A 21,952-nucleotide genomic window follows, 5' to 3' on the forward strand; every position below is an offset into this window, starting at 1 on the left:
GCTGAGAAAACCAACACCAAAAGCAGTGAGATTTTGGGAAGCACAAAGTGGGCAGAGCACTGAAACTGAGTCAAGAAGCTTTTATTAAGCACCTACTGTGTGCCAGGCATTGCACTGAAGGCTGCTGGGATACTAAGACAAACACAGAGTTAGCTCTCCTGTCACCAAGTGCTGTCAGGTCCCCAGATGATAGGCAGAGAATTCCTTCTGTCGGTGCCCTGGCCTGGCAGGGCCTTACCCAGAATTCCTTCTGTCGGTACCCTGGCCTGGCAGGGCCTTACCCAGAATTCCTTCTGTCGGTGCCCTGGACTGGCAGAGCCTTACCCCAGACTGCCAGGAACTTGCCAACCCTTCTCCGTTCTGCTCTGAAAAATCATGCCAGTTTTCTCCCTACCCATTTAACGGGCATGCATCCCTGGGGAAATGTGGGTAGTTTGATCGGGGTGCCCCTAGGGGGAAGGGCAGCATCCCTGTGCCTCTGAAGCCAGGCCGGGGAACAAAGGCAGCGTGAGATTGGGGAATCCGTTGGGGTTAGCTGACGGAGGCCCAGGCACCCCATGATGGGCCCCCGGGGTGGCCTAGGGCTAGGATGCTCCAGTGGGCCTCTAGCAGTGGACGCAGTACAGCTCCACACTGCCGCTGATCCGAAGCTCCCGGAGGCGCCCCAAAGTCTGCTGTCCCAGGCTGGCTGCCCCCACTGCATTCCCATTCAGGGCTAGCATGAAGCCGTTGCCCCTGCACAGGAGCAGGACCTAGGGAACAAGGAGACACTCATGGGCTTGCTCAGGGAGCCAAGGGGAGCATCCTGGCCCGGGGAGCTGGCACGTGGCCTGTTGGGATAGCGGAACCCTGGGCTCGAGGGCTGGAAGGGGCTCCCAAAGCCGTCCAGTCCTCATCTCACACATGAACCGGATCCAGGCAGGATCCCTCCCATCCCATCACAGTTGGCAAATGTCAGGACCTGACTTTAAACCCAACTCTCCCAACTCCCCTCCACTTGGCCATATTCCTAATAATTAACTGGCAGAAGTTTCAGATTTCCCCCTGTGCTGCTGTGGCCCCATGCCGACTGCAGCCCTCCCTGGCTTGGGAGGATTGTGGCTGAAAAGTTCCTCCTGTGACACTCTTGGGGACGCGCTCCGTGCCACATGGAGCCAGTCAGCTCTTCAGGCAACAGATACACGGCCTGAGCGGCTCCACCTTTTCAGTTCATTCCATCGGCCGGCCTTCGAGAATCCCACCTCAGCTTCACCAGGAAGTTTCAGTGGGAGTCATGGGGATATTTTTTCTCTTTGGGAATAGTGATTTCTTTGGTATGGGAAACTCCCAGAGAGGGGAGCCTTTTCCCAAGCTGGGCCCGCACCTAGTTGGCAACTTGCAGCCTTGGGGAGCTGCCCAGGGCACAGAAATATTAAGTCCCTCGCCCAGGATGGCCCAGACCAATTATGTGCCAGTCTTCCCCACTTGGAGGGAACTTCCCCACTCTCCAGAGCTAACTGTTCGCTTCCTCATGGGAATATGGGAGTCCTGGCTAGTTCTGTCTCACCAAAAACTTGCTGTCCCCATGTGTAAAATGAGGGTGTTGGAGTTGACGCTGGCTGTGCTTCCCCCCGCCTCCCATCCGTCCTTAGAGACTAAGGTTTGGGGGAAATGGAACCCCTGCCTCCTGTAACTCCTCACCTCAAAGAAGCGCCGAGGGTGAAAGAGGAAAGGGGCCGAGATGGGCTCCTTGCGGCCCCACCGGGAGATCCAAGCCAACGTTCTCTTCCTGAAGCAAGCCTCGAGCTTCACGGCGGGGTGGCTGGAATCATCCAGGAGGCTCAGAGTGAATCTGGATACAGAAGACGGGAGGAAAGGCGGGGAGATTGGGATGGAGCACTTTAACTGGGATGGACTGGGAGGGTCTGGTGGGTACTTTCCCACCCATCTGAGAGCGGACTAGTGCCCTCCAGGGGTCCCCACTCAAGGCATTTCAGCCAGAAGCAGACTCATAGGGCATGATGTCTCCACCACGTGTAGGTCCTAAGAGACTGGCTGTCTCATTAAAAAAAGAAAATGACATGCCCAAGATCACACAGAAATAGTGCCAAACCTGGTGCCCTATCTGTGGCAACACACTGATTTAGGTAGCAATAGTTAGCTAAGGGAGGCTATAGCTCCCAAGTACCCTTCCTCCCACACAAAGAAGGGAAGAATGGATTTCCCATAAGATCTCATCCACCGTAGGCACCAAAAGGTTAAGCTCTCCCAGCTCTTGGCAGCTGCGTGTCTGCTTGCAGCCTTGCCACAGTCCGGGGCACTCTCTCCTGTGCCAACTAGGGCTAAAGTAAAGTAGGGGAGAGGGGAAGGGACTGCAACTTGGTTTCTTAAGGCAGAGGGGTTTGCAACCAAATTCTGACTCTGAAGCTTCCTGACTGTGATCTTAAGCAAGTGACATCTACCTCTGAATCTCAGTTTACCTCCTAGAGGAGGAAAAGTAAGGTCCCATCAGATCCCATGAATGGGATCCTGGGAAGTTCCTTCCCTGTTTCTCACTGTTTCTCCTTGCGAAATGAGGGGTGAGGAGGAGAGGATCTCGAAGGCTCCCCTTGACTCTAGAACTTCATGGGATTTGGGGGCTGCTCCCCAGGCAGACCACAGATGCCGAGCTGAGGTATGATAAATATAAACACAGCTCCCTCCTTTCTCCCTGAAGGGCCTCTGAGGGTGGACAGGAGCAGATCGGATGCTAGACTTGGACTCAGGAAGTCCCGAATTCCAATTCTACTTCAGAATCCTTTTACCAGCTGTGTGATGCTGGGCAGGTCACCTGGCCTCCCCGTCCCATCCCCCTGACCTCAGTGTCCTCATCTATAAAATGGGAATAGCAGCAACTACCAGTACGAGTTGTGAGGATCACATGAGTTAGAGGAATGACAGCTGTCATACTCATGGTTAGTGGAGAACGTGACACAACTATTCATTTCATTTCATTATTCGTTCTCTCTCCCTGCCTAGTTGGTTGCTTTTGTACAGGACAAAGGCAGACTGCAGAGGCACAAGCTGGGAGCTCCTGGGATTATAGATCTGATGCTGGGAGGGACCTCATGGGCTTCCCTCTCCTTCTCCAGCTGACGGTGCAAGAACCGAAGCCTTTGGGAGATGCTGTAACTTGGTCAAAGTCACATGGGCAGTACAGTTTGGAGGTGGGATTTGAACTCGGGGCCTTTGACTCCAGAGATAGCAAGCCCTCCACCATACTGCCCTGCAGGGAGAGCACGGGGCACATGTCGGCAGCTGGGCTGGTTCCTCAAGATCATCCCAGTGGGGCATCTCAGGAGTTGTGGTGGCCCACGATCCCATCCCCTTGTAGCCAGGGATGAGCAGAGATGGGCCTGGTTCATACCAAAAGCTCGATCCTCCTGGTCTGGCCCGGGGAGCCCAGGGTCACCCCTGAGCAGAGAGGATGCAGCACATATGATCCCCATCCGAGTTTCTTGGTCGAGGGCCGAGAGGTGGCGATTGTGGATCAAATCAGAGTATGGGGGTTTGGGAGAAAGTAGGGTTTGTGTTTGGCCTGTGGATGGCCTTCCTTTCCAAAAGGCAGCAGGGGGCTCAGCCCTCCTGGGCCGGGCTGCTTGGTGGGGATCCGGGAAGCTGCCTGCCTGCCTGCTTTGGTACCTGCTGAGTCTGGAGGCTTGGAGACCCTGGCTTTCGGACCTTTGCTCTGAGAGCAGAACCAGGCCAGGAAGAAGCGCTGGCCTGGGAAGTCCCATCCGGCCTTATGCATTTACTTAGCTGTGTGACTTTGGCCCCTTTTCTCAGCTCTAAAATGGGGAGTGTCCCAGCATCTGCTACACCTGAGTTCCTTAGCATCCTTATCCTTGACTCGGGTGCCCGAGGAGAGGCCCTTGGGTGGCTGGTGTCTTGCCCCAGCCCTGCAGCGAGAGCTTCCCCCGACTTCTGCCCTCCACCCTGGATCCGTACAATGAACTCGGACCCCCTTGGACCACTCACTTCCTGCATCCTGCAGGTACCTACTCCTGAGGGTTGGGACAGATGAGACCTCGAACCACAATGACCTGTCCTGGCCACAGACCTCTGGGAAGAGGCCAAGTGCAGGGAACTGCCTGAAAGGACAAGGGAGGGTTACTGAGATCCTAGGAGGCCCCGGCCCAGAGGGGGTCCCCCAAGAGACGAGCCTGAGCCAAAGGGGGATGGGAGGCTCCCCCTCACTCCACACAGACAGCTTCTGTCTGCACACTCTCCGCTCACAGAGCCCTTGGCAAGAGCAGCAAAGGCCTCTTCGGGCCCCAGAACCGGCTGCCTGTCCCTGGGCCCACCTCACAGAACTCCTCCTGGCTCCTCCAAATTCAGCCACATCGACACCTGCCAGGCACTGGGCTGGGGCTATGGACACCCCCTTAGTCCAAGCCTCAGGGAGCTTCAGTCCCACCGGGCCCTCCACCCAGCCGCAGGCAGCATCTTGCAAAGAAACTTAGCTCTTCCCCTTAAAACCCCAATCTGGGAGGAAGTCTTTCGGCCCCCACCCATCTGCCCCCCAGGAATATTGGGTCCCCAAAGCCGGGAGGAAAGGCTCACTCACCAGTCTGGAGCTTTTCAGTAAAAAAGGCTGCCAAGGGAAAAGGAGTTGGTGAGAGCACGCCCCTCCCCCCATCTGACCAGCACCCCCCCCCCATACCCCCGGCCTCAAGATGGGCAACTCTTGCTGACTTGACAGGGTCTGGCCCTGTGCAGGCTCAGAAGCAATTCTCTACTGGGTCAAAGAGAAGAGACTTTGGTGTGGAAAAGGCAAAGTTCAAGAGCAAGCCTCGGGGAGCTGGAGAGCCCCTGGAGCCACGGCAGTAAGGGAAGGGGCAGCCGGGCACTTGGGCAAGCTGAGGATGGCGGGGGAAGGAAGGGGCTGGCATCTGGCCACCCTTGGCATGCAGCAAGCCCTTCTTCAGGGCTCTGTGCCCGGTCCCTCCCCATCCTGCACAGGGGGCAGAGGGAGCCCAGCCCAGCTTCTCAAGGGCCCTTGCCAAAGAACAGCGGGAGCCTGGGCCAAGCCGGGAAGCCCCTTGGTACTCACATGTCCCTCTGGGTACTCTGTTCCACCTTCTACAAAGGGCTGTGCAAGAAAGACAAGGTGGGGGCTGTGGCAAGCAGGGCCAGCAAACAGCCTTAATTGGCCACGTCAGAGAGTCTGGGGGTTTTCCCCATGAATGGGGTTTATACTTTGTTATATAGTCTAAGTACTATATGTATATATACACATACATACATATATATAAACATATATATACATAGGACTTATACTACATATATTATATATACAGGACTTATACAATATATATAAAATATATATATGACTTATACTATATATGTAATAGATATGGTATATATTATATAGATAGATAGACTTATACTATATATGCTATATATATATATATAGAACTTATACTATATATGTAACATATAGTATATAGATAGGACTTATACTATATATATAATATATAGAGAGGATTTATACTGTATATATTTAATATATATAGTATATATTATATAGATAGGACTTATGCTATATATAATATATATATAGGATTTATACTAAATATATAATATATAGTATGTATTATATAGATAGTTCTTATACTAAACATGAAAAATATATGGGACTTATACTATATATGTAATATATATATAGTTTATGTTATATAGATAGGACTTATACTAGATATATAAAATATATATATGACTTATACTAAATATATAGTATATATTATATAGATAGTCCTTATACTAAATATGAAAAATATATAGGACTTATACTATATATGTTATATATATATATATAGTTTATGTTATATAGATAGGACTTATACTAGATATGTAATATATATAGTTTATGTTATATAGATAGATAGGACATACTATATATATGAGACTTTGTTATCTGAGACAAAGTGGGGGGGTCTAGTCTTTTTAAATTTGTGCCCACAGAGCTCATCAATGCCCAAGAAGCCACGTGCTCCATCAGGGAAGAGCTCACCCCTTTCCTTTAGCCTTTCCCTTCTTCCCCTGTAAATCACCCTTGCCTTGGCCTCTTCTCTCCCTGTATCCCTCCCAACTAGAAGCAGAAAGCCCCTGTGCCCACCCAGGTCCGTATGACAGACAGTCCCACCACAGACAAATTACATTGCTATTCAGGAATCCGACAGCTTTCACAAAAACGTGGCCATAAATGCCCAGGGTGTCCACGCGTGACAGCGGGAGCCGGTAGGGATAGTGGAGGAAGTGTTGGCCATTCACGCTCACCTGGAGAAAAAGATGGCTGGTCCCCCTGGTGTCCAGGCCCTGCCGGCTCCCACCCACCTCTTCACTTTCAGGACAAGGAATGAGCTGATCAGGAACCCCTGGTCTTCTGGGAAGGTCAACTGCCAGTGGTGGGTATCAAATGATTCCTGCCTCCCTAGTCTATGCGAGCCTTCCCTCTGCCTCCTTCTCTTCCCTCTTTCCTCCTCCCTCTTCTTCTCCTTCGTGCCTTCCTCTTCTTCTTCTCTCACTTTTTCTCTTCCCTCCTTCTCTCTCTCCTTTTTCTAGGCATTCTAACCTCCTTCTATTTTTTCTCCTCCTCCCTCCTTTTTTTATTCCTTCTCCTTTGCTTCTTCCTCCTTTTCTTCTCTTCCTTTTTCTCTTCCCTCCTTCTTCTCCTTTCTCTTTTCCTCTTCCTCTTTTTTCTAGACATACTGGCCTCCTTTCCTTTCCTTTCTCCTCCTCTTCTTCCCTCCTCCCTCCTTTTTTCTTCCTTCTCCTTTGCTCCTTCTTCTTCTTCTTTCTCTTTTTCTCTTCCCTCCTTCTCCTTTTTCTCCTCTCTTTCCTTTTTCTAAACATCCTGACCTTCTTTCCCTTTCTTTTCACTCCTCTTCCTCAATTTCTTCCCTCCTCCCTCCTCTTCTCTTCTTTCTCTTTCACTCCTTCCTTCTCTTCTTCTCTCCCTTTTGCTCTTCCCTCCTTCTCCCCCTCTCCCTTCTCCTTCTCCCTCTTCTTCTCTCCCTTCTTCTTTCCCTCCTCTTTTTCTCTTCTCACCTCCTCCCAGATGAGCCCATGACTCTCCATCCCCTCCTTCACCTATTACCTTTACATCCTCGTTTCCAAAGAGGAAGAGGATCAGGAAAGCGTCCCCCTTGCCCAGGGGAAGCTCCGGCCAGCGAGCCTCCCGCTGCCATTGTCCCCAGTGCAGGGTGTTGCAGATGACATGGGGCTTATTGGTGTAGAATCGAGGGTTAAAGTGAAAGGCGATGTCCGGCCGGGGCTGCAGGCTACAGCCACACTGGAAGTCGATCTGGAACCTGGCAGGGCCAGGGCAGGGAGGGATGGGACACGATGAGCCCAGAGCCCTGGAGCCCCACCTGGGAAGTCTGGTGCTCGCTGCAGAGCATCTTGGCTGGAGGGTAATAGGGCTGACTATGGGCACCTGGGCTGGCCCCAGTATCCTGTTCAGCCTCAGGTGGTTATTGTTCTGGGGTCTATGGAGCGAAGCAAGTAACCTCGCCCCCTTCCCCATCATTACCTTTTGGGAGGCGGTGCTGAGGAGGTTGGGGCCCTCTCGATACCAGGATTGAGCCACTTACCTCTGAGCATCAGGTGGGACCACTCCCTGGACCATGACCATCTTCCTGGCGTGAAGGCCACCAAAAATTGTTGTGACATAGGGGATTATCTGGAAAACAAAGGCGTGGGCAAGGTGATGTGACAAGGCAGGAGGGGGCAGCTAGGTGGTGCAATGGAGAGAGCACTAGCCCTGAAGTCAGGAGGACCTGAGTTCAAATCTAATCTCAGACACTTAACACTTCCTAGCAGTGGGACCCTGGGCAAGTCACTTAACCCCAATTACCTCAGCAAAAAGAAAAAAAAAAAGGCAGGAGGCAGGGGACCCACATAGAGATGGAAAGACTAGAGAGGGCACACCTTGCAGATAAGGGTCAGGAGGGTGAGGTTCAACTAAGAGCTTCACTGTAAAGAGCTTTGCAAACTCTGGTGCACAATTAAGTGCTGGATGTGGCCATTGCCGTGGATAGAGGGCATTTGTGATTTTGGAAAAATCAGAGTCCATATGTGGAAAAAAAGGGGGATTCTTCTGAATTTTGTCTCTCTCCTCAGCGCCCCTATCTTTCACATCTGGAGTGACGTCGATGTGCATCATCTGCATGGGAGTACCATGGTTGGGGAAGCCCAGTTCCCTGAGCCTGATCTCTTCAGTCTCCTCCCCTTTATATCCCAGTAGAATGTAAGCTCAGTGGAGGGCAGGGACGGTTTCATTTTGGTCTGTTCCCTAAGGCCTAGTAAATCAACACTTTAGGTTGGATTGATCCCTGAGGGAGACAATATGATAACAGCTCTGAACCAGGAGGTAGAGTTTCAATTCTGTCTCAGACATTTATTGATTGTGTGATGCTGGGCAAGCTGCTCAGTATCTCACAGCCTGGGTTTCCACATCTGTAAAATGGGGATAATAACACCTACCTGATCAAGTTGTTGTGAGAGGTAAAAATAACAACAGCTAACATATATATATATATATAATATATATATACATAGCTTTAGTTTATTATTTAATAATTAATTCACTTATTCACAATTCACTCATTAATAAATATTATTATTTATTATTATTAAATAATAATATATAAAATTCTTTACACACAGGTCTTCTCTCTCCTATTTCTCTGTAGTCACCATTTCTTACAGGAGCAAAACATTCTATTTTATTTATGTGCCATATTTATATGCATACATTTGTTTATTTATGGATAGCACTTTGTAAAACCTCAAAACACTGTAGAAATGCTACTTATTTTATAGCTCTTTAAAGTATGTAAAGCATTTTACATCGGATTTCATTTGATCGTTACAACCACGCTAGAAGGTTGGTACCATTATCCCCATTATATAGAAACCGGAGCTCACAAATTACTGCCCTTAGTAAGTATCTGAGGCTGCAATCCAACTCAAGTAGTCTTCTGATTACAAATGTAGCATTCTACTCCTTGTGCTACCTTATTGCTATAATAAAACCTTAATGTTTCCTGATTAATTGAGCTGAAACTTTCTCTGTGGATTTTTCTACTTTCTGGCTTTAAAAGGCAGCCTGCCCCACTGTTTCAAACAGGTTAACATCCTTGGTGGGGAGGGGGGGGGAGATAAATGGAGGTGAAAAGGTCAGTTGGTCTAGCAGACCCTTATGAGTCAGCCTAAGGAAGGTCTTAGCATGAGAGTCAGAGCCTTAATGCAAACAGCTATCTGATTCAGTCATTACCCAGCATGCCCTTGTGGCCTCTGATGAACCAAAGTTCTAGGGAGGAGGTAGTGACCATATGAGGAATAAGAACTAATTAGGGAACCCTGGGATTTCATTGCTCTCATTAATTCTTCCTTATACCCTATGGGAAAGGAGCTCAGTCCTTTCAAAGGCTTAATTTAGTCTTGGATGATAAAGGATAAATTCAGCCTTTGACTTTCCTTGGCCAATAGAACAGCCAGACTTTCCTTGAAAGATTAGGAGCAAGATAGAGAACGGATTTAGGTTTATGAAAATAAGAGCCATTTCCCAATTGATAAATGATCAAGGGAGATGAACAGGCAGTTGTCAGAGGAAGAAATCTAAGTCATCAATAGCCATATGGAAAAAACAGCCCAAATCATTAATGAAAGCAATTCCTTAGTTCACATTTACACACCTCATATTAATAAAGATGATGAAAAAAGGAAAATGACAAATGCTGGCAAATTTGGTGGAAAAACTTTGATGCTCTGTTGGTGAAGCTGTGAGTCAGTCCGGGAACTGGAACTATACCCACAATGTCACTAAATTGGGCATGTTCTTTGACCCAGCTATACTTTAAAGAGATCAAAGAAAGAAGAAAAAGACTTATGTATGCCTTAAACCAATCCAAACGTCTTGAAATAATGCCATAAAAACAATTCCTGGAACAGCGGAACGCACGAAAGGACGGGGGTAAAATAATTTTCTAACCAAAGACAATTTAGAAGATCGGTAGGAAAGGTCTGTCCCACCGGGTGAGAGTGGAGTACTGTCCAGTACAGGCTGCACCAGCAAACCAGGAAGAGACCTGGGGGGCTATTGAATCATCATCATCATCAGTGATGGTTTCCAGAGCTTTCAATCCACAGATAATAAGGGGATTGAACAATTGGTCAGAAGATTACAGGGATGTCTTTGCCGGTACTGAGGCAGGACCCTGTTTTTTGGTCTATACTCAGATTTATATCACAGTCCTGGGTGGCAGTCTCAGGGTGAGGAGAAGCATTAACACACCAGAGCTTGTGGCTACAATGGAGTGGGGACCCTCCTCACAGTTCCAGGGCAGAAAAGAATGCTTGTGGTCACTCACAGACCACGAGCACAGGCCACAAGAGTGGTAAACACAACAGTCTTTAGGTCATACCAATCTTGGAAGAACTGAAAACTTCCAGGTTCTTAGAAATAACTCTGAAAATAGCTGCACAAAACCTCTGAAGTTTAGGGATCCTCCCTCTATTGGTCCCAGGATGTGAAAGACTTCAAAAAGGATTTTGAAAATCAAGGAAGAGAAGTACAGGGGGAATTGGGAAGAGAAATGTGTCTAATGCAAGAAAATCATGAAAAAAATGAGTCAATGCTTGGTAAAGAAGGCACACACACACACACACACACACACACACAAATAGTAAAGAAAATAACACTGTAAAAAAAAAACAGAACAGGTAAAAGAGGTACAAAAAGTTACTGAAGTAAAAAAACTGCCTTAAAAAATGGGATTGGCCAAATAGAAAAAAAAGGCATAAAAATTCACTGAAGGAAAAAAAAAACTCCTTAAGAAGTAAAATTGGCCAAGTGAAAAGGAGATACAAAAAAATTTCTTAAAAATTAGAAGCAAATGGAAACTAATGACCTTTTGGAAAATCAAGAAACAATAAATAAAAATCAAAAGAATAAAAAATAGAAGTATCTCATTGGAAAAAGAAGTGACCTGAAAAATAGATCCAATAGAGATAATTTAAAAATTATTGAACTGCTTGCCAAAAGAAGAAAACCTGGACATCATTTTTCAAGAAATGATCTTTTTTTTTCTTTTTTATTATATCTTTTTATTTACAAAATATATGTATGGGTAATTTTTCAATACTGATCCTTGGAAAATCTTCTGTTCCAACTTTTTCCCCCTTTCCTCCCACTCCTCCCCTAGATGGCAGGTAGTCCAATACATGTTAAATATGTTAAAGTATATGTTAAATCCAAGATATGAGTATATACATTTTCTATATCTATTATCTATTTAACTGAAAAAAGTATGAGGTAAACAAAGTATCTAGAAACCAGGGGTGAGAAAATAGTCCTCATTGTTAAGAATTCACAGGAGCCATTTATACAGGCACAGAGGATGCCACTTATTGATCTGAAATGGTCAAGAAATGATCAAGGAAAACTTCTCTGATATTCTAGAACCAGAGAGTAAAATAGTCATTGAAAGAATCCACTGATCACCTCCTGAAAGAGATCCTAAAATGAAAATTCTGAGGAACATTATAACAAAATTCCACAGTTCCCAGTTGTTGGAATCTTTACAAAGTGTTAAGCCATTAGAGTTGATAGAGACAATAATTATCTAATTTAGCATGGTTCAATATGATTGATTTGATCTTAGAAGGAGATATTTTGGGCCAGAACTTGAAACAAGGGACTAAGTACAACTGATAGAAAGGATGCTTGTGTTCACACCTTTAGAGAGCTCATAGAAGCAAGAAATATTTAAGTACTCATTGGAGTTCACATGTTTGGGAGATTTCAGAGAGCATGCTGGGAGATATCCCTCAATCCCACTCTTAGAGAAATAGCATAAATACAGCTTCAGTGAGCCACTCGAGAGAGTTTCTTGGGAACATTCCCAGGGGTCGGAAAGGAGCACTCTGGGAGGAAGCCCACAAGCCATCTATCTTCGAGACAAGAGAAATGCATTGCATCTTCCAACTTGGTGCTGGCTGGAGGCTGAAGAAAGCAGAGGCAGAAGCCAAGGACAAAGCTGCAAGACCTCTTGGAACCAAACGGAGAGATAGGCCTGAGCTAACCGGGCTATATTGAAGGACACAATAAAAGGTCTGAACTTTTATCAGCTGGGTGCGATTTTGGATCTTATTATTATATTATTATTTAAAGGAGAAAAAACACCAACACCAGGTCAAGCAGAAAATATTGCAAGCAGCCAGAAAGAAACAATTCGAATATTGTGAAGCCACAGTCAGGATAACACGAGATTTAGCAGCTTCTACATTAAAGGATTAGATTGCTTGGAATATGATATTCTGGAGGGCAAAGGAGTTAGGATTACAACCAAGAATCACCTACTCAGCAAAACTGAGTAGAATTTTTCAGTGGAAAAAAATGGACATTCAATGAAATACAAAACTTTCTAGCATTCTTGATGAAAGACCAGAGACAAATAGAAAATTTGACTTTCAAGTATAAGAGAAACATAAAAAGGTTAAATAGGAAAGGGAAATCCTAAGGGATTTAATGGGGTTAAACTGTTGACATTCCTACATGGAAGATGACACTTCTAAGTCATAAGAATTTTCTCATTATTAGAGCAGTTAGAAGGAGTATACACAGAGGACAAAGGTAAGAATTGAGGATGAAGGGATGATATCTTAAAAAATAAAATTAAGAGGTAAGAGCAGAATGTACTGGGAGAAAGGGGAAGGAAGAGGTAGAATGGGGGAAACTATCACACATGAAAGACACAAGAAAAAGTATTTATAGTGGAGGGGGAGAAAGGGGAGATGAGACACAGTGATTGAACCTTACCTCTTATCAGAATTGGCTCAAAAAGGGAATAACACACACTCCAATGGGTATAGAAATCTTACCCTACAGGAAAGTAGGAGAGGAAGGGGAAAAAGTATGTGTGTGGGGGGCAGTGATAAAAAATTTGGGCAGATTTGGGGGAGAATGTAATCAGAAAGAGGGACAGGATAAAAGGAGAGAGAGAATAGAATAAATGAGGGGCAAATAGGATGGGAAAATATAGTTAGCAATAATAACTGTAAAACAATTTTGAAGCAATTTTCTCTGATAAAGACCTAATTTTTCAAGCATATAGAGAGCAGAGTCAAACTTATAAAACTAAGAGCCATTCTCCGGTTGACAAATGATCAAAAGATATGAACAGTTTTCCAATAAATTAAATCCAAACTATCTATATCCATATGAAAAATGCTCTATATCATCATTGATTGGAAAAATGCAAATTAAAACAATTCTGAGGTACTACCTCATATCTAATGACAAATTGATAAATGTTGGAGGGAATGTGGGAAAAATGAGACATTAATGCTCTGTTGGTAGAGCTGTGAACTGATTTAATCATTCTGTAGAATAATTTGGAAGTAGGCCCAAAGGGGCATAAAACCTTTGACCTAGCAATATTAGGACTATATCCCAAAAGAGATTAAAAAACAAAAAGGAAGAGAACCTATAAGTACAAAAATATTTATAGCAACTCTTTTCTGGGGGCAAAGAATTGGAAACTGAGGGGACGCCCGTCAATCGGGGAATAGCTGAACAAATTGTTTTATGTGATTGTGATGGAATACTCTTGTACTAGAAGAAATGATGAGCAAGATGCTCTTAGAAAAACCTGGAAAGACTTACAGAAGCTGAAGCAAAGTGGCATATACTGTGTACAAAGTAACTAACAGTAATGATGTAGAACAATTGGCTGTAAACGACTTAATGATTTTCAAGAATGCAATGATCCAAGACAACTCTGAAGGACTTATGATGAAAAATGCTATCCATCCCCAAAGAAAGAACTGCTGATGTCTGATTCCAGATTGAAGTGGACTTTTTTTAAACTTAATTATTCTTGAGGGGTTTTTTTGGTCTATATTTTCTTTCACATATGACTAATATGGAAATGTTTTGCATGACTACACATAACTAACCTATAACGAATTGCTTGTCCTTTCAATGGAGGGGTGGGGGAAGAAGGGAGAGAATTTGGAATCCAAAGTTTTAAAAATGAATGTTGGAAATAATTTTATACATAACTGGAGGAAAATAAAATACTAAATAAATTCAGAAAAAAATAAAAGAGACTTATATGTATACAAATATTTGTAGAAACTCTTTGTAGTAGCAAAGTACTGGATATTAAGAATTAATATCAATTAGGAAATGGTAGAAGAAATAATAGCATATGTATATGATGAAATATTATAGTGTTATAAAAACGCTATTATATCTTAAGTAATAAGAAACAAATTTCTACAAAAACAACAACACTGAGGACAACCAAGTTTGAAAGAGTTAACAAACAAACAAACAAACAAACAAAAAGAGTTAAGGACTCTGAGCAATGTAGTTACCAACTATAATCTCAGAGACCTGATAAGGAAGAACATGTTCCCATCTGGATGGGGAGATGATGGACTTATTAGGCAGAATGAGGCACATTTTGGGGGGAATGGCTAATATGGGAATTTGTTTTGCTCAACTATATGCATATATCTTATATATGTATGTATGTATGTATGTATGTACACACACAGATTACAAGAGGTTTGCTTTCCTTTTTCAAGGTGGGAGAATGGCTAGAAGAGAAATAAATGCTTGATAATTGAAAAATAATTTTTAAAAAGATTGGGAGCAAATCCTGGCAGAGGAGGAAAACTGCCTTTTTCTCACAAAAATATGGAATCACAGAATGTTAAACTGAAAGGAAGCTTAGAGATCATTTCATTTAATCTCTTCTGCTTTCATATGGATAATTAAGACCTCTCTAGGAGAGGAAGAATAATAGAATAGTTGGGATCGTTGGCTTTGAAGTCAGAAAGTTTTGAGTTCAAACTTTATTTTTGACACTTACTAACTCTCAGTGACTGATCCATAAGCTGCTGCATCTCCCCCTTAACCCAGTGGGAAAATGTAAATGGTCACTTTACCTCTTTAAGGCTCACTCTCTTTGTCAGCAAAATAAGGTAGATGGGCCAGATGATATTAGGGGTGTCCCTTTTTACTCCAAACCTATAATTCCATAGATTATAGGAGTCTGAAATGCTTCTAGGAAGGAGGAACACATAAGTCACTAATACTTGAGTAAGAATTAGAATGACAGACATCATCTGTTTAGAGCCAAAGGGGGCCTCAGAGATTATTTAGTCCACTGCTATTTAGCACATAGTCATCAATAACCTTTCAGCTTGAAAGATCCCAAATGATGGGGAGATTTATCTCTTGGACTTGCTCAAGGTCACACAGATAGCAATAGCAATAATAATAACTTAATTAGCTGCAAGGATTGCAAAACATTTTGCCAAGGTCTCTTAGGAGCCTCAGAACAACCTACTGGGGACAGGAACTGAACTCATTATTATCTCCATTTTATAGAGAATACTGAGGCTCAGTGGCTAAGTCTCTTCTCTACAATCTACATAAAGAATTTAAGGGTCAGGATTCAAATTTCTGTTTTGTTATAATATGAGGAACTCTTGAGAACTGGATCTTTGTTAGGGCAGTTAGAAGGGTGTACATAGAGCACGGGTTCAAGGTAGTTTTTGATGTAATGACATAAAAAAGAAATTAAGAGGTGAAATAAGGATCATACTGGGAGAAGAGGAAAGGGGAGGCAAAATGGGGTAAATTAGATCACATTGTGGAGAATAGATAAGGTGAAGAACTTACAGGAATGTATGAATTCTTTTTCTGTATTTTATTATTTCTGTGTTTCCCCTCTGACCTGTATAATATGTGCAGGCTCATATCTACTTGAGCCTTGGCCATCTAGAAACATATTTACTTAACCTGAGCTGATGACATTTATCGGTATTTGACATGTATCAATATTTAGTCTATTAGTTGGATCACTGTCTGCTTGATTAAGCCTGAAGGCCTGACTTTCTGTTTCCCTAAGATTTCAGGGAAACAGAAACCTTCCATTTCAATCTCCCCAAATAGCAACAACCAATTAGATGCCTCCCCCTCCCCTTCTCAGTGCTCTCTTACCTGTGATGTAATTTCTTGTATAAAAGCTGTGTATCTTTACTACTTCTTTAGCCCTCCTACCGCGAGCTTTCTCTTTCTTATCTCGCGATGGGCCGGCTCATCCTCCAGAGGTTTTCAATAAACAACTTTTCTGCCTTCTACTGAGTGATCTCTGAGGAGTCATTTTGGATAAGGGTCTTCTACATCCCTCACAACATGAAGAGGCACAAAAAATTACTATTACTCATTACTATTACACAAAAATAATTATTATTATTGTAGAGGGAAAGAAGGGAGGGGAATGAGCTTTTTTGAATCCTAATCTCATCAGATTTGGCTCAAAAAGGGAATAACATACACCCCTTGTTGGGTATAGAAATTTCTCTTATCCTGTGGGGAAGTAGAAGGAGAAAAGGGAAAGAAAAGGTAAGAGGGAAGGCTGATAGAAGAAAGGGCAGAAGTAGACGGAGCATGGGGTGAAAAAAGGGAAGGGAGGACAGATTGAAGGAATCAGAAGCAAATTTCTCTCTTCCTGCTTTCAAAACAAGCACTCTCCTTACCCTGCCTTGTGATTTGAGTCAAGAGTTGAGATGGTAACCCAAGATCCTGCCCCTCAACTCCAGATTCAAGGTGCTTTCCACTCCACTGAATACAAGGTCTGCTTAGAGCAGGACAATCCTCCACAGCCAGACACCACTGATGGTGGGAAGAGGATGAAGTTGTCCTGCTTCCCAGCATTCATTACTAGAATTTGGGAGGTTAGAGAGCCTGCCACCAAGAGTTCCCTGGCCAGGGAAACTACTCACCGGGAAAAAGATTGGTGGCTGCAAGATGAAGCTGTCAGGAAGGGGGTCCAGACCTCCTTCTCCTCGCCACATGGAGGGTGAGTGAGTGAGGAGCCAGGTAGCTCTCTCTCTCTGACGCTGCTCTGAGTCTGGGAGCTGTTGGGGCCAAGGTCAGCCCCGCCAACCTGATTGACTCTCGTCTCCAGGGACTGGCTCTGAATGTATCCAAAGCCCTTTCTCCCAGCTCTTGGGTTAGCCCATTCCCTTCAGGGTCCTAATGCCCTTTATAGCCTCTGGCAAGAGCTGTGATAGCTGTTTGACTTGGAAGGCCTTTCACAAATCAGCCAAGCTCCTCTATCCCCTCCTGGATCCTTCCTCCACCCCCCATCTGGCAAGCCAACTTGGAGAACAGAGAATCCCAGATTTAGTCCTTAATGCCCTACTCTCTCATTTTACAGATGGGTAAATGGAGGCCCAGAGATTTCGATTCAAATCTAGATTTCTTAAGTGACTACCATGTGTTTCTCTTAAATAGAGAGCTGAGTAAAATTTATAATACAAGTAATTCCCTAATTGATAAATGGTCAAAGTATACAAACAAGCAGCTTTCAGGTGAAGAAATCAAAGCTATTTTTAAAAATTCACACTATTGATTAGAAAAAGGCATATTAAACTAATTCTGAGGTACTACCTCATCTCTATCAAATGATGAATGTTTGAGGGGAGGTGGAAAAATCGGAACACTGCCACGTTGTTGGTGGAACTGTGAGCTGATCAACCATTCTGGAAAAATAATTTGGAACTATGTGCAGAGGGCTATAAAACTGTGTATACTCTTTGATCCAGCAATACCACTACTAGTTCTGTATTCTAAAAAAAAAAAAACACAAAAAACCAAAAGGGAAAATGACCTATGTGAACAAAAACATTTATAGCAGCTCTCTTTGTGGTGTTGACGAATCGGAAATTGCGAGGGTACCCATCAGTTGGGGAATGGCTGATCAAGCTGGGGTAGTACAAGAAAAGTAGGATATTTTCAGAAAACCTGGAATGACTTTCACGAACTGATGCGAGTATCGTCAAAGTGAAGTAAGCAGAAGCAGAGAACATGGTACATAATAACAGTAAAATACAATGACCAACTGGGAATGATTTAGGTTTTTTCAGTGACACGATGATCCAAGACAATTTCAAAGGACTTATGATGAAAATCGTTATCTACTTCCAGAGAAAAGATTAATGGACTCTGAATGAAGGTCAAAGCATACCTTTTTTTAACCTTTTATTTTCAAAACATGCATAGATAATTTTCAACATTTACCTTTGCAAAACCTTGTTTTCCAATTTTTTCCCTCTCTTTACCCTATATCCTTCCCTAGACAGTAAGTAATGTAATATATGTTAAACATATGTTAAATAAATGCAATTCTTCTATACGTATTTCCACAATTATCATGCTGTATATGCTGAAAAATCAAACCAAAAAGGAAAAAAAGAGAAAGAAAACACATTGCTGTGTAGAACGTTCTCTTGGTTCTACTCACTTCACTTAGTATCAGTTCCTGCAAGTCCTTCCAGGCTTCTCTGAAATCAGCCTGCTGATCTTTTGTTATAGAACAATAATATTCCATAACATTCATATGCCATAACTTATTCAGCCATTCTCCAACTCATGGGAAACCATTCACTTTCCATTTTTTGCCACTACAAAAGGGCTGCCACAAACATTTTTGCACATGTGCTTTCCCCTCTTTTATGATCTCTTTGGGATAGAGACCCAGTAGAGACACTGCTGGATCAGAGGGTATACACAATCAAAGCATATTTTAAAACTTTATTTTTCTTTATATTTTCACATATTTTATTTATTCTTTTCCAATATGACTAATATGAAAATATATTTTGCATGATTGTAAATAATATAACATACACCAAATTACTTATCTTTTCAATTGGGGAGGGCAGAGTTGAGGAAGATAGAGATTTGGAATACAAAATTTTAAAAAAGTTAAAGATTTTTATATATAATTGGGAAAAATATGAAAAAAGAAAAAATAGTCAAGCAGTAGAAACTCACATAAAGTCCATCTATGCAATTTTTTGTGTGAATACATCCTTCATCTTTTTATTTAAAAAAAAAAAAAGAATGGAGACTTTGAACTAGAAAAGGAAGAAGGTGTTCTGTTTTGGGAGCCAGACTCATCTCTCCTGGTTGCTGTTTATGGATTATAGCTCCCCTCAGAGAAAATGACCAAACTCCCTGCACCAAGGGAGTGCCTTAAGGACTGTGGGGTGAGTAGTTCATAAAGATCATTAATCTGTCTTTGGTCTCAGAGCCTTGATCTTGTGGCCACCTGACTTATTGCCAGCTGCTCAATGAAGGGTGAACTTTGCCCCTGGGAGCCGATAGCACCTGTACCCTTTTAACAGGGCAGAAACAACTGAACTAGGCACAGAGTTGGCACTAATTGTTAACATGATTGATTGTTAACTACCCAACTCAGGAGCTCCCCAGCTGGAGCTGTTCCCCAGCCCACCCCTGCTTGGATCTCTCCTTTGGGACCACCTTCCCTTGCAGCTTTTCTTGAAGGTTTTCTCAGGTTCCCCAAGGTTTGAGATCCCTTCTTTGGCCTTTTAGCCCTAAAAGGTTTCATCTACTTCTTCAATCTTCTGGCCTGGAAGCCAGAGTATATGTATGTAAGGCCATGCTCCATCCTTCTGCTGTCCCAGCTGGCTGAAGAGCTGGTGGACTGCTTCTTCCTCCTCTGGCCCCTGCCACTTCTCCCTTTCCCCCTTCTCCAAAAGTACATTGATGTATTGTTTTCAGAGAACCTTACACTTGTCATTTTTATTTCTTGGTCATCTTTGTCAATCAGCTGGGCTTGATCTGGAATCTCAGAGTCATTATTTCACATTTTTCTAATTATTAGGATTGGGATCATTTTTCTATCTGAGGGCATCTGGGAACTGCAGTAGATAAAACACAACATCCAGAATCAGGAAAACCTGAGTTGCAATTCTATTCAGATACTGGGTATGTGACCCTGGGCACAGAGTTGGCGTGAGAATAAAATAACATTTGTAAAGTCACACTTTACAAATCTTAAGGCTCTTTAGAAATTCTACTTATTATTATCACCATTTTATTATTAATAGCATCTTGATACCTTGGATGTTTTTCCTTTGAAAATTGCTTCTTCAGGTATTTTTTCTATATTTCTCTAATTAATGTGATTTTTAAAGATCTAGGACATGTTCCCCATTGGAATTTATCTTTCAATAAGGTGTAAGGTGATGATCTATACGTAATTTCTTCCATATTTCTGTCCAATTTCTAGTTTTTTTTTTCAGGAAGTTAATTTGTATCCCAGTAGCTGAGGTCTTCGTTTTTATTCGGTCCTGGGGTATTAAATACATTTGCTTCTGTATATTGTTTGCCTGACCTTCACTTTGCATCAGTTTAAATAATGTTTCCACACTTTTCTGCAGCAAAAAGAAAAAAAAAAGAAAAGAAAAATAAAATTGCTTCTTCATATCTTTAAACGTTTATCAATTGGAGAATTAGCCACCTGGATTTCTTCTTTCTCCTTCCCAGATCATTTTGTTACAAACAGAAATCTCATTTACTCTATACATGGAAATATGAAACTCTGAGGTTTTCCACGGAGAATTCTGCCTATTTCATGCCAACTGCCGAGGTTGGTTTTTAATAATTTATTTTAATAATTCATTTCTTTATTGAATTAACTTTAACTCCACCAATATTTATGAAGTCCCTGATGCGGGTTGTGGTCCCTTTAAGAAACTAGTTCTTTCAGAATGATTTATTCCTTTCTGATTCCCAACCCCTCCTAGCCGATGTGTCATCAACTCAGGAAGCTAGGACCTTTGCTTCACAAATCCTGGTCAAAAGCATCCCTTTGAATTCCAATAGGAGATCTGGGCTTGTCCCAGCCCCCATCAGATCTGAGCCAACTTGGCTCTCCCCGCCCCCATTCTTTTTTTTTTAATAGCTTTTTATTTACAAGATATATGTATGGGTAATTTTCCAGCATTGACAGTTGCAAATCCTTTTGTTCCAACTTTTTCCCTCCTTCCTCCCTCCCCTTCCCCCAGATGGTAGGCTGACCAATACATGTTAAATATGTTAAAGTATAAATTAAATACAATATTAGTAAACATGTCCAAATAGTTATTTTGCTGTACAAAAAGAGTCAGACTTGGAAATATTGTACAATTAGCCTGTGAAGGAAATCAAAAATGCAGGCAGACAAAAATAGAGGGATCGGGAATTCTATGTAGTGGTTCAGAGTCATCTCCCAGAGTTCTTTTGCTGGGTGTAGCTGGTTCAGTTCATTACTGCTCTATTGGAACTGATTTGGTTCATCTCATTGTTGAAAGGGCCACGTCCATCAGAATTGATCAGCATATAGTATTGTTGTTAAAGTATATAATGATCTTCTGGTCCTGCTCATTTCACTCACCATCAGTTCCTGTCAGTCTCTCCAGGCCTTTCTGAAATCCTCCTGCTGGTCATTTCTTACAGGACAATAATATTCCATAACATTCATAGACCACAATTTAGTCAGCCATTCTCCAATTGAGGGGCATCCACTCAGTTTCCAGTTTCTGCAATTACAAAGGGGCTGCCACAAACATTCTTGCACATACGGGTCCCTTTCCCTTCTTTAAAATCTCTTTGGAATATAAGCCCAGTAGTAACCCTGCTCTCTCAGTCCCCATTCTAATGATCTGCTCAGGTTTCCCAACCCCCACCAAGCAAATTCAAGCTCCCACTGAAACCCAGAAAGGAGCCAACTTGGGACTCCACCCATGGGCCCCTTTAGCTAAATCTCTCATTATAAAAGAGTCAAGCTGGAGTCCTCTCTTTGCAGAGGGTCAAAACATGCCAGCACCATGCCTGGCACCCCAAGGACTCTCTGCCCACTGGAATCTTGTTTCCGGTGTCCTCTTCTCTCTACCTTCACCTATTTCCTTAACTAAACTTTAACCTTACTTCCAAACCCCATAATAAATCTCTTTTATCAATCTAAGTTTTCGGGTCTGTAAATTCCTTTACAAGGCACTCTTGCACCGCTACTAGACCTCATTTAACTCTCCACCCTTGCGTTGAATCCAATGGGGT

General features: G+C 43.1%; 1 protein-coding gene across 2 annotated transcripts; it reads right to left on the reverse strand.

Moving 5' to 3' along the window:
* Positions 1-255: 255 nt before the first annotated feature.
* Positions 256-17,036, reverse strand: LGALS12 (galectin 12). 2 transcript variants are annotated; one of them, XM_023506772.2, is made up of 9 exons: positions 16,828-17,036; positions 7,614-7,702; positions 7,118-7,331; positions 6,178-6,297; positions 5,072-5,110; positions 4,586-4,612; positions 4,021-4,109; positions 1,681-1,831; positions 256-752 (listed from the first exon to the last, which is right to left on the reverse strand). In XM_023506772.2, exons 1-9 carry the CDS (start codon positions 16,897-16,899, stop codon positions 606-608), a joined length of 948 nt encoding a protein of 315 aa, XP_023362540.1. In that variant the 5' UTR covers positions 16,900-17,036; the 3' UTR covers positions 256-605. The 2 variants fall into 2 exon arrangements, with proteins under 2 accessions (XP_023362540.1, XP_012408522.1); XM_012553068.3 differs by lacking the exon at positions 16,828-17,036 and adding an exon at positions 16,043-16,078.
* Positions 17,037-21,952: the final 4,916 nt, after the last annotated feature.

This window comes from Sarcophilus harrisii, chromosome 6 (genome assembly GCF_902635505.1).
Source record: "Sarcophilus harrisii chromosome 6, mSarHar1.11, whole genome shotgun sequence".
In the NCBI taxonomy this organism is placed as follows: Eukaryota; Metazoa; Chordata; class Mammalia; order Dasyuromorphia; family Dasyuridae; genus Sarcophilus; species Sarcophilus harrisii.

Excerpts from the sequence above, each read along its gene's own strand:
- LGALS12 (XM_023506772.2), bottom strand. The coding sequence starts at position 16,899 with ATGTGGCGAGGAGAAGGAGGTCTGGACCCCCTTCCTGACAGCTTCATC. Across the intron at positions 7,332-7,613 it reads GTCCCACCTGATGCTCAGAG|GTTCCAGATCGACTTCCAGT; the intron begins GTAAGTGGCTCA and ends TGGCCCTGCCAG. Across the intron at positions 1,832-4,020 it reads ATCTGTCCCAACCCTCAGGA|ATTCACTCTGAGCCTCCTGG; the intron begins GTAGGTACCTGC and ends TTCTGTATCCAG.